The 12,967-nt window shown below is 46.9% G+C and overlaps 1 protein-coding gene across 1 annotated transcript in view; it reads right to left on the bottom strand.

The window, feature by feature from the left end:
* Positions 1-12,570, bottom strand: part of DNAJC11 (DnaJ heat shock protein family (Hsp40) member C11) — a 70,884-nt gene extending 58,314 nt beyond the window's left edge. The window contains exon 1 of the mRNA XM_047083371.1: positions 12,495-12,570. Coding sequence (XP_046939327.1) covers positions 12,495-12,566 — 72 coding nt within the window. The 5' untranslated portion in view covers positions 12,567-12,570. The remainder of the gene's footprint in view (positions 1-12,494) is intronic.
* Between the last annotated feature and the right edge of the window lie 397 nt (positions 12,571-12,967).

Raw genomic sequence — 12,967 nt, 5'->3', positions numbered from 1 at the left:
TGAAGACCATCTAGTTTTCAAACTCGCTGCACTGCTTCTTTCATTCTCTTCTCTGTCTGCATGATCTTAGAATTTCAGACTGGAGCATTCCTTCAAATATTTGATGGTTCCTTAATATCAATGTATACGTGACGGTAAGATACTAAGAAAGTATTTGGAAGCCCTATGTGAATAGGCCTTGTCATCTGATGAGCCTCTCTGTGGAATGGCTGGGAGAGGACCGGGAAGGGAAGTTTCACTTGGCAGTGTTTTCTTTTTGATAGGTTAGTTTTTTCAGGAAAGAGCACAGAGAACAAATGGGAAAAGCTGTAAGTCTCACCACGCGGGATACAATCGCTCATGTATTCCCTGCTTTTGTAAGGGTGCCACTCTCGCCCTCCACTGCGTCTAGGTCTAGGCTCTGAAGCTTTCCTGGTTCAATTTCTCCAGGGAATAAACGTCACGTCTTCTGGCTGGGGGGGCCAGCAGACCAGCATATCAGCACTGAATGTTACCATAAGAAAGGAAACAATCTTTGTCCATCTGGCAGACAAAAACGGGTACCCTGTTTTAAATTACATGTTTGTTTACATTAAAAAAGGGGGGGGACCTGGGTGGCTCAGTCAGTTAAGCATCCAACTTCGGCTCAGGTCATGGTCTCGTGGTTCAGGAGTTCGAGTCCTGTGTTGGGCTCTCTGCTGGCAGCACAGAGCCTGCTTCAGATCCTCTGTCTCCCGTTCTCTCTGCCCCTCCCCCACTTGCTCTCTCTCTCAAAAATAAACATTAAAAAAATTGCACGTTTGTTTACTATTGAGGGTGGATATTTTTCCATGTATTTATTTGCATTTTAGATTTCTTCTTTTATGAAATAACCTATTTGTTTGCTTTGTTTTGTGTTCCTATTGGGGCATTTATCCCTTTTTTTTTTTTTTTTTTTGCTTAACTTCCAAGAGTTCTTTATATACATTGGAAATAGATGAATTGTTGGTCAAATAAATATACTGTATACTCCTTTTGAGTTTTTAAATTGTGTTATGGGTTGTTTTTTTTTTAGGTTTTGGTTTTTTTGTCTTTAGCAAACACAGAAGTTCTCCACTTTTACAAAACCAAACCTATACATTGTCTCTCTTCTGATCTCTGCTGTGGCATCATCCTCAGAAAAGTCTCGGACTCCAGTTTCATCCTATTTGCTTCCGTTGAATAATGAAGCCACCGAAGAAGCTACCACTACCTCCACCTACCCAAAGTCTAGGGAAGACCATCTCTGGAATCAATGTGATGCACACACTCAAAGAGCATACTGCCACTCTGCTTCTGTTTTCTATTTTCATTTAACGAAGTAAGTGGAAATGGGTGAGGAACACCCGGATGTCTGAACGGAGACCGTATCGGTCATGATCGGGGAGGGCAGCAGTTGTCGGGGTGTGGCGTAGGGCCCCCTGGGGGTCTGAAAACTAGTTTCAATAAAACTAAGCCACCGCTTGCCTTTTTCTCACCGTGTCATGCGTACAGTGGAATTTACTTAAGGCCAAATGAAATGTGATGACATCACTGTTTTGATGGTTAACAAAATGTGTACTTGTGTATTGTGTTTGCTAGTAATTTCTAAGGTGGTAGTTTTACAGCACAAATATAAGAGATTTCAGAGATTCATTCAACTGGCTCTCAGTTATTTCACTGTGTAGTTACTAGATATTTTTCATTTTATCTGCTGTGATGTCTGTATCTCTGTAATTTCATTATTTTTCAATACACAGCTATTTTGAAATCCTTCAGTCTTCCTGTGCCTTACTGAAATACTAGTACACTTTATGTCTCCTTTTATATTTTATTAATTGAGCTTTAATTTCTTCTTTTTTAAGTTTATTTATTTATTCTGAGAGAGAGAGAGAGAGGGAGAGAGAGAGCGCGCGCACTCATGTGCAGGAGGGGCAGAGAGGGAGAGAGAGAGAATGCCAACGCAGGGCTCAGACCCATGAACAACGAGATCACGACCTGAGCTGAAACCAAGAGTCAGATGCTTAACCGACTGAGCCACTTTGGTGCCCCTGAACCACTGCCAGTCTCTAAGGTAGAGGGAAGGGCAAGAGACAGAGACTCTCTGGCTCTCACACCAGCATTTAAACCCCTCAGCCTGAGCAGGACCCACATCACTTCCACTCATATCATTGGCTAGAACTAGTCACAGGGCCTTGCTCAACCACTAGGGGACCAGGAAACGTAGTCCTGGCCGGCAAGCAAAGAACCAATAAACGGTGTGCAGCACTTAAAACTAACGCAATGACGATATTTAATTCAATACTTTGAAGCACGTAAGCGGCAACTGACACCTCACCACGTTCATTTTAGGAAAAGGAAAGCCACTAGGTCTTTAGCTGCTGAAGCCTATACTTTCCAGCCCAAACCTCCAGGCTGCATCTATGTTGCTGTATTTCCAGAAGGAAGTCTCCACAAACTATGTTCTACTGGATTTTGGGAAGTTTGCCTAATTACCACAATTGAAGATTCATTATTGTCCATATGTTCCATGACAATCTGATTGAAATCAACTGTATCAGCTAATAAAACCTGTAATTTTTTTATGATACTTGGTGCTCATACAACTTAAAGGAAAAAGCAGATTTCAGAGCTAAGTGACACCAAGAGAGTCTGGGTTCTTTGTGCTGAGTAAGAGCTGCTTCATGGAGGAGGGCTGCTCCAGATCACTCGGTGTCACTGAGGAGACCAAGTCATGTCCTCACCAAAGCACTACACCGGACTTGGAAAAATGTCCTACTTCATTTTGCAAAGGTTCCCACTACGTAGTCCGAAACTCCACACAATAAAACCACGTTCACACACAGTCCTGCCATCTTCTACTGTCATCTGCCCCGCTCAACACAGCCTTCCACATTTTCATTTGGAGGGTCTGGAAATAAGCTGGGGTTCATCCGCAAACAGCAAGACTCCAACGGTGCACGCGGACTCACCCTCAATCTCAGGCGTGGTGCAGACTCATTCCGCCTGACCCACCTTTACAAGAGCGTCTCAAGCAGAACAGGATCTCAAGCGAGACTAAACCCGTGTTGTCCATCCTGAAAACTGAGCTCTGACAAAAGAAACTACAATCGAATCCACCTGAAACGTATTTACTTTTACCAATATCATCACTGATGCCAGTGCAAGAGATGAGAAAGAAGTAACCGGTTCCCCCTGCAATAAACAGAAGAGGAACAGGGTGTCTCCCAGGTGAAAAAGCACCAGCCCAGCAGGACAAGCCCTCGTTCCTCTCCCGGCCTGGTACCCAGTCTCTGGCCTGGTACCCAGTCTCCGCAGGGAGCGAGCTCCAAGGCCTGCATTTCAATTTGCTCTCTTCCTCCTGCATCTGACTTTGAGCAGTTTTTATAAGTGAAAATTTAGAAATGCCAAGCTGATAACTGATAAACTCCTTCCAAAAAATTCCTCTAGAGCGGTTTGTTGCCAAAACCGCAATGTGATCTTCGACACAGGTTTTCCACAAAGTAAAACGCGTCTAGACATGTGAATACGATGTTAGTAAATACTGACCTCTTCGAGTCAGTCCACTGATCGAGTGTCAGCCCTGTCCTAAGTACCACAGGAGGTACAACAGAAATATATTAAGGAGTTTACAAACTAGGTGTGCGTGTGGATGTGCGCTTCCCCTAAAAAAACCCCACATGGGTGGATTTAACTAAACGATACAAGACAGAAATGCTAACATTAGCGGGGGGGGAAGTAAGTTCGGGGCAGTGAGAATGCGAAGAAAACTTCATGGAGGTGGAGGGACCCAAATGGGAATGCAAAAAGGTGGACTGTGATTTGCTGTGGTATCTAGGACGGGCTGGGGCATTTCAGAGGAAAAGAACATCCTGACGAACAGGCCAGTGTTGGGGACAGAGACAGAACACTGACCAAACTGACAAGAGCTAAGCAGTATAAGCAGGAGGCTGGCAGGAAATGAACTTGGACATCCATCCACTTGCTCGTTCATTCAGTAAACATTGGTAGGTACTTATCATATACCCACACTGTCCAAAGGGATATAACGGGGAATCAGACAGCTGTGGTCCCAAACCACATGACGCTTACTTTGCAGTGGAGAAAAGCAGAACATCACCATACGGTAGGCAAAAAAACATAAAACATCTAATTTATAAGGTGCTTTAAAACGGAGCTGAGAGTTTGACCCTGACCCGATAAACAATGGGAGGTCATGAGAGGTTTCTGGGCAGGGAAATAATGCGATTGGTACTGTTTGTTGATATCAATTTGGTACAGTCTGACTAGAACTGACAAAAATCAAAATCAGAGAGACCTAAGGAAAAGTGCAGCAGAACCACAGGGTTGAGGTTAGAGGGTTGGTTGGGAGCCCAGAAGTCAGAGTGGAAATGAAGGATCAGAGTTGGCAGGGGGTCAAGGGGAGGCTTTATGAGCTGAATGCGTTTGTGGGACAATTAAAAGGGGCTCAATACCGTAAGGAGAAACAGACCAAAAAGCACTCCAGGAGTTCTGGCTCAGATGCATGGGTTGGGGAGAAATTGGAAGCATCGGGCTGGGGGGGAAGGTGAATCTGACCACCACGTACAGCCCAGAAGGCACACAGAGATGCAGGAGAAGCAAGAGATTTTAAAAAGAGCCAGGCTCACGAGGCCCAAACCTGGGGGAATTCTCAGGACGGAGAATGAGCACCTGGCAAGGTAAGAAAGGAGGGACAAAGGGAGCATCAGAGGAGCCAAAGCCAAAGGGGACTTCAAGGTGGCACACAGGCACACACGTGGTGCACACACACACTTGCACAAAACACTCCCACTGGTATTTCCTCATTTGGTGCTTTAATACTCACAGAACACCTTGGGGCGCCTGGGTGACTCAGTCGATTGGGTGTCCGGCTTTGGCTCAGGTCATGATCTCACCGTTTGAGAGCTCGAGCCCCGCATCGATTGGACTTGCTGCTGTCAGTACAGACCCCACTTCAGATCCTCTGTCCCCCACTCTCTGCCCCTCCCTCATTCGCAGTCTCTCTCTCTCTCTCTCAAAAATAAATAAACATAAAAAAAAATACTCACAGAACACCCTGAGATTGGTACTGGGACCTCCATTTAAAAGGAGGTAAACACAGTGAGGATCAGAAAGATCTAAAAGTGTGATCTGAGGTGGAGAAGGAGTTTCCCTGACCTCGGACCCCTGACCCAAAAGCTGGCTAGAGAGTAAGTGCCCGTGCACCCTGGCCGGGACCACACTGTGGTTCATGAGAGTGAAGAGCGGCAGAGAGGGAACAGGTATTTACAAAACATCCATCACACAGCGGGCTCATCCAAACTGTGTGAGGAACTCTGACAAATCAATAAGCACATTCCTTGTTAACTTTTATGCTCACGATACTAATAACAACATACTGACATTTACTTTACATAATAACATGCCCATTACTATTCTGAGCGCTTACATGCATTCTTGCTTAATTTCCCCCAAAGCCCTAGGACAGTGAAATTATTGTCTGGAGTTTATGGGTGAAGAGAGAGGCTCAGAGAGGCTAACCGGCTTGCCTCAGATAAGGCTGCTACAAAGTCAAACTCAAATCTGAGTTCAAGGACTTCATCTTTCGAAGCTCCACCACCATCTCTGCCTTTTCAAATCATCACCGACAAATGTGCACAGGGGCTTTCCATGGAAGGTGCTGGGCTCAGTGGCCTCAACTGTCCTTCTCTTGAACCCCTGAACATGGCCACAGCTTTGTAGAGCACAGGGGGCAGGTGGATACAGTCCATGTCATGGGATTTTGAAGCGTCAACCTCCTACACCCATCTTAGGTGCTGCTTCGGGAAGGTGGGCTTCATAGAGAGACAACAGAATCACGAATAAGTCAGAAAAGTTAAACGGGGTTGATCAAGTAACTCCAAGACCTAAGTTGTCTTACACAGAAGGAAAACACTTACAAAATCTACACAACTCATTCCCCCCAAGATGGCAATATAAATTCAAAAACAGAATAGGCGATCAGTAATGACAGAAGTCTACATACTAACAAAGAAAAAGCAAGCCCCTGGTCACCTTCAAGGTTCATGGGGCGGGGGCGGGGGGAGGGGCTTTCCTCCAAGCCCACCTCTACAGACAACGGAATGTGAGGACAAAGGAGCCAGCGGAGCAGAAAGTTAGGGTTGATTCCTGACCAGAGGTCATTCCAAGGGCTGAGGGGAGACTTTTCTGACCGCTGTACAATTTGGTGCTCATTTCTCTTCCTGGTCATGTCCATATGCGGTTTTGGTGCCCTTGAGACACAACAGGAAATAAAGGCCAGCGTCTTAGAAAAATGAGCTCCAGTTCCTTTCTGGGTCAGAAGTGATGGTTCGGATCCTGTCTTTGCATCAAGAGCTTGGCTTATTTTTCCCTAAAAGCCTGACCTTCTACTTGCTCTCTCCGTGTCCATCTGGTAAATCCTGCCCACTCACGCAGACTTCTTGTGGTTGATGTCTGCTGGCATTTTACCACTGAAGAATGTTCTGGCTCCTCCAAACGAGGGAGGGAACACTGTGCACTCGTCGCATGCAGATATGGTTCTAACGGTACAAGAGCCAAACGGGAGCCGGCCGTCAGGCTATGAACTTGGGAGGAGGCTCCAAGCTCCGAGCTCCTTCAAGGGAAAAAGGGACCTTGATAACTCTGATGATAAAGCGGCAGTGTTCCCGACGGTCTTTCTCCCAGTGGGGCCCCCTTTTAAACTCTTATGCCCTTTTATTTATTCATTCCTGTTAGTTGTCTTAAATCCTTTCTCGAACAAGGTAGGGTATAAATAAAATAAAAGTCAAAGTTTAATAGAAGTTAAACACTAAAATTCCACAGCCAAGGGAAACGCGAAAACATGTTGCTCCCTTGTCCTGTATTCTCTTACCCACTGTTTTACTACTGAACTCACAGCAAATATAAAAGCTTTCAATTGAATTCTCTTTAGCAAAGAAAAAAAAGAGAGGTATTTTGGTAGATAATGCAGAACTAAGCATTAAAATTTCAAGAAGCAATTGTTTGAAATGCCTGAAGCAGAAAGGTAATAACTAGCCTGTGGTTCATTAAAGAAAACACGTTTTAAAATTTAACCTCATGGTGTTTGCTAATCATATTATGACACTGGAACCAACTGGGTATCCTAAGAGCTCCCTCTGCACCCAGAAGCCTCTCTGAACTCTAGCTGGGAACTCTCCTGACCCCAGTGCTCTGTCTTCTGATCAGGGAGGTCCTCCCCTTCCTGCCTGGGTCCTTAAAGGCCGACAGCTCACGACAGTTATATTTTTGGGTCCCTCTGCGCCTTTACCACAGATACTCACTGTCTTTCTGGATTATCCCTTTCACCCTACTCCCACACTTGGCTCCACCTTCTGGGAACCCCTCCCCACTCAAACTCATGTCTTCGCAGGAAGCAGAGTTCAGAGGATAACTGTCTTTTGAAGAGAAGAAACTCAGTATTTTGAACAGAAAGAGAAAAGAAAACTTTGGGAATTCATAACCTAACACTTAGCACAAATCCTGGCACTGTGTTTTTTATTTTATCAATATAACAGACGAATAGCAAACTTAGCCAGGATGAAGCGTATCGAAGCTTTTCTATGTTCACGCATGTCCTTTTTAAAAAAAAAAATTTTTTTTTTAACGTTTATTTATTTTTGAGACAGAGAGAGACAGAGCATGAACGGGGGAGGGTCAGAGAGAGAGGGAGACACAGAATCCGAAACAGGCTCCAGGCTCTGAGCTGTCAGCACAGAGCCCGATGTGGGGCTCGAACTCACATACCGCGAGATCGTGACCTGAGCTGAAGTCGGACGCCCAACCGACCGAGCCACCCAGGCGCCCCACGTATGTCCTTTTAAAATAAGCAAAACCTCATGCTTTATCAAAATTCAAGAAATAACAATAAATATTAAATGAACATCCACCTGTACAAAGGCACTGTATGCATATCCTCATTACCTTGCCAAGCTCCAGTATACAGCAGGCTGGCTCACAGTAAGTTCCTAATAAATTATTGCCTGTCACCTACATTTCAACATCAAAGAAAATGGGAAGCAGGAAGACTAAACTATTGGCCCAGAGGCAGGAACCCGCTCCTGCCAATAGTAAAATGGGGATTCGAACACAGGACATTCTGGCTGCAAAGCCACAGTGTTGCCTCTTTCTACTCTCTCAATAACTCTGAAGTACTATAGCACATGAGTAAATGGGACACTTTAAGAGATTAAATGACTTGTTAAAAAAAAAAAAAAAAAGAGGTTAAATGACTTGTCACCCAGGGGCAATGTGGGCTGAGACTCCAGTTTCTAATGACCTTCCTCCTCAGCCTCTTACAGGTGACCTTAGGGATGTGATCATGTGGATAAGACAGGTTTTTGGACAACCAAGGCTTAACACTACTTCCTGAATGCACATGTTTTAAGCAGAGTCACAATTACAAAATATGGTAACTTTGAACATAGGAACAACCTTCTCAGACCTATCTTGATATCCCTCCTTAAGACTAAATTAGCTGCTCATCACAAAGTTAGATAAGCAATGGATGAGTAAACAACACCTCCCTGCTTCGGGGACTGGAGTGTGCGCCTGGCTGAGCCCACACCACCACACTCCACTTTCTAGACGGCCAGCCAAGCCATCCTGTTGGGTTGCGTGACATCCCTCTAGGTCAATCCGGACAGTGGCCAGTAAACCTTCCTCTCCTGCTCTAGCCCTTTCTTCCCACCTGCAGTCCAAAGTTGAATGTTTAGCCCCACTCTGTGACTCTCATCTCCAGCCAGAGAAACCCAGACAACCAAAAACTTTGGAAGGAACGGCATGCTCTAAACTAGGGAACGAAAAAAAAGTGCAGGGACTCCGGGGAAACTTTTTATTGGTAGGTGACAGTTTTGCAATTCTAGTTTCAAGGCTAGTGTAGAAGACTGACCTCCATGGGTGGATTAGCAAGGAAAAAAAACCTTTTCACCTAAGTTTATTTTTTTCCTTAACTGTCTTTTTAAAAAGTGTTTAAAACTTGGGGCGCCTGGGTGGCGCAGTCGGTTAAGCGTCCGACTTCAGCCAGGTCACGATCTCGCGGTCCGTGAGTTCGAGCCCCGCGTCAGGCTCTGGGCTGATGGCTCAGAGCCTGGAGCCTGTTTCCGATTCTGTGTCTCCCTCTCTCTCTGACCCTCCCCGTTCATGCTCTGTCTCTCTCTGTCCCAAAAAATAAATAAACGTTGAAAAAAAAAAATTAAAAAAAAAAGTGTTTAAAACTTGAGAAGGAGATTAGCCCCTTGAAAGCTAAACTGATTGGGATCAAAGATCTTAAAATGGGTTAGGAACACTGCTGAAAGGCATGCGTAAAAATGACAGAGCTTCTTTTAATGGTAATGCCACATTGATAAAGCAGGAATTTCAGTCATTTACTTAGAAATAAATTCAGCTTAAAAAAAAGGCATAAATTCAGTGTAGAATGTGTCAGTTAAAATGTCTATAAAATGTATAAAGATCAAGAAAAGTTCACTGATTGGTCAGGAATTCTTTCTCCAAATTAAGTCCTGGAACGTCATCCCAGAAACCTCAGATCAGTTAGATTTTAGGCACATGATGACACATTTGACTACACTAAACCAAAGATGCCAATCTGGTTTCAGAGTGCCGGGTTAATGATAAATTACTCCCTCCTCAGTGTGATAATGGCTCTACTCTGCAAACAGGAAATCCAGAACACTGGAGAAAAGGGAATCATTAAAGATCACAGAAGTCTTGGGGCGCCTGGGTGGCTCAGTCGGTTGGGCGTCCGACTTTGTCTCAGGTCATGATCTCGCGGTCCGTGAGTTCGAGCCCCGCATCAGGCTCTGGGCTGACAGCTCAGAGCCTGGAGCCTGTTTCGGATTCTGTGTCTCCCTCTCTCTCTGACCCTCCCCTGCTCATGCTCTGTCTCTCTCTGTCTCAAAAATAAAAATAAAACGTTACAAAAAAAAATTAAAAAAATAAAAGATCACAGAAGTCTTGTTTAGAGAAGAATCTGGTCCTGTCTAGCTGCCTGCTTCACTCTCTGAAATACAATACAAGTGGATATTTTGAAGTTTAAAACCTGGAAAAAGAGATTTGTAAGCTGGTTTCTGACATTTCTGTATTACTCCAATTTTAACTATGTATCAGGCTTGTAATTTTTCAAATTTTAAATAGAATTCCCCGGTTTTGGGTCAGGTTGCTTCCATTTGAGGTTTCTAGGGAAAAGTCTCTGAACTTCCTGAACACAGAGTGTTGAAGGTACTCTCTGGAAGGTACTCTGAATAACTGGTGGGAAGAGGACCTTGCCTCCTACAGGTATATTTAAATGGCGTCAAGCTGCAGAACTAACAGCAAATAAACAGGTGTTATTGTCTCCTTCCAACCACACATGTAAGAGTTCAGATTACTTCTATTTTCCTCTAACTCTCCAACGAAATCATGCTATTTCAACTTCAGGTTGATTTCTGATTTCACAAAACAAATCCTAGTAAATATCAAGTCCAGAGATCACCTTCAGAGCTTCTCTTCCAGTAGAATCTTCAGAGATAAAATCTGCACACACTTGGTAACATTTTATATAGAGCTTGTGGACACAGGGAACACAAAGTGACTCTAGCAAGAGAACATGTTTCACAGGAATTTCACCTACAGCCATAAATATGAAAAGTGCCTCAACTCATTGGGAGAGGTAAGACTTTTTTTTTTTTTTAAGAGATAAATATTTGGCTCCCACTCATCAGTCCAATAACAATGACAAGTCCTAAGACCCCAGCATTTTTAAGGTATACCTCTGACAAATGCTCACCAAAGACTCTGGCCAAGTCTATTATTCTAGATCTTTTTGATCAACTGCAGCTGCCTAAGATTCAGTAAGCCTGGAAAATGGGATACATTGTTGCTCAATTACTGATAAGGCCGACTATAAACCAGTGGTAAGAAAGGCTGGTTTCAGAAAAGCTGGTTTCATATACTGCTTTGCTTCTAAGAACTGGAGAAAACTTAGTAACTAGCCAAACAGCTTCATTCAAAGGGAAAGAAACCCAAGGCCAAAGAAGTGATTCACCCCAAGCTTTACTGTTTATGACTTATGAGAACCTCCAGGTGCCTATGGCAGATGATAACATGACTTGCACTTCCCCCCAGACAGTTCATTGTTCATAATGCATGGTGGCTAACACATTTGGGGGATTTTTATGTGGGTGCCCAAGCTCACAGTACCAGAACTAGCAGCTCTGTAGTCTGACTAGTTATGACAGCAGAGCGGAAGCTCCGCCCGGACTTCCCAGGGATGAATTCAGGCTTTCGCGCTTTCTACTGATGTGACTCTGGGCAAGTCACTTAACCTCTCTCTGCCTCAGTTTTCTGAGCTGTAAGTCAAGGATTATCATAACATTTCCCTTAGGGGCTGGGGTGAGAAATGAACAAGATAATGTAACATAAAGTGTTCACTCGCACGGGGCTCTGCACAAAAGCAGTACTCAAAAAATGTTGGCTATTACCGACAGACACGATGCACACCAACATTTACGCACGACACACATTTGACTGGTTTTGTCTAGAACTTTGTCAAACTTGGCTAATTACGATCGCTGGGAAAAATGAGAGGGAATTAACGGTTCTCTAGCAGGGCTGGGAAGACCGAACCCGGCAGCTTAGAGATAAAAGATCCACCTTATGACCTGACCTTGGAAGCCTTCCTGCCCTGCACGCTGATGTCAACGGGGCTGGTCAACAAGAAATGAAACTTCCTGGGCCCCTACTACGTGCCAGGCACAGCGTGAGACCCTATCTCTTACTGGGTGAGGAAACAGGGTGCAAACACTCGGCGTGTGGAAAGCGGCGCGCGTGCTGAGGCCGTGCTTGGGGCACCGCCTGCTTTTCCTGGCTTTACGGCTTCTTCCTAAACTGAGGCCTCCGAACTGAGGCTGTAGGTACGGGAGGCTCTTCCTTCAATTCTGGGGACAGCAGCTCAGGGGACAGGAGGACACAAGCCACGTGCCTCGGGGCCTGAATTCACTTCAGAAGCCGGACGTCCCCATGGATACTCGGGAACCGGACAGACCCCCGTGGGAAGGTTTGCTGGTGGCTTTGACCTTGGTGCCTGAGACTCAGTTTCCCATTCTGCCGGCCGGGGGCGATGACCTAGCCCCTCAGCCAAGGTGAGTTTGTGAGCCGGACGAGGCACCGGGTCCTGGAGGGCCGGGAACCCCACTCCAAGAGCCTCCACCTCGGGGAGCCTTCTTCCTCCTGCGGGTACCGGGGCCTCTGGCCTTGCCAGGACGCGGCGCCCCGGCCGCCGAGAGCAGGGGCAGAGGCCGGCGGGACACCCCCAGTGCAAGGGTCGGGGCAGTGGGGACCGCCCGGTCGGCGGCCGGTCGCGCATGTCGGACGGGGTCACGCGGCCTCCCCCGCCGGGTCCCGGCCGCCCGTGGCGGGGACGGAGCGGTGGCCGCCAGCCCGGCCCTCCCGAGCCACCGGGCGCGGCCTCCGCCCAGACGGCGTCCCGCCGCAGGCCTCACCTCCCTGCGCACGTTCAGCAACGAGTAATAGTCTTCATTGTCCAGCTCCTCCTCGCTCAAGGCCGTCGCCATCTTCGCAACCTTTCACCCCGCCAAACCGGCAAGGCCGTGCCCAAGAGGGACCGGCGAGCCGCGGCCCCAGCAGCGCGGGCCAGCCCGCCTGCGCCACAGCGGCCCCTGGCGGACCGGAGTGGCGTCGCCGCCGCCCGCGCGCTGCGGCAGCGCGCCTGCGCCCTGCGCCCCCGCGCGGCTGAGGGCGGGACGCGGCGCCGGGGGCCAGCCACGTGCTGCTCGCGATCCTGAAGCCAGCCCGGCTCAGCGGGGACCGGACCGGGACGTTGCGGTCACACCTGGGGACTCCCTGTGTGCCCCACGACCTCTCCCTTGTCTCACCACCCCCTCCTCCCGCCGGCTACCAGTGCGGCGAGCATCCTGTCCCAAACAGCCCCACCGAGGCCACCCCCGTGAGGCCA

This window comes from Lynx rufus, unplaced genomic scaffold (assembly GCF_022079265.1).
Source record: "Lynx rufus isolate CCGP_SWC_20201006 ecotype Redwood Valley unplaced genomic scaffold, mLynRuf1.p SCAF_2, whole genome shotgun sequence".
In the NCBI taxonomy this organism is placed as follows: Eukaryota; Metazoa; Chordata; class Mammalia; order Carnivora; family Felidae; genus Lynx; species Lynx rufus.
This window is presented reverse-complemented; position numbering and strand designations above follow the sequence as displayed.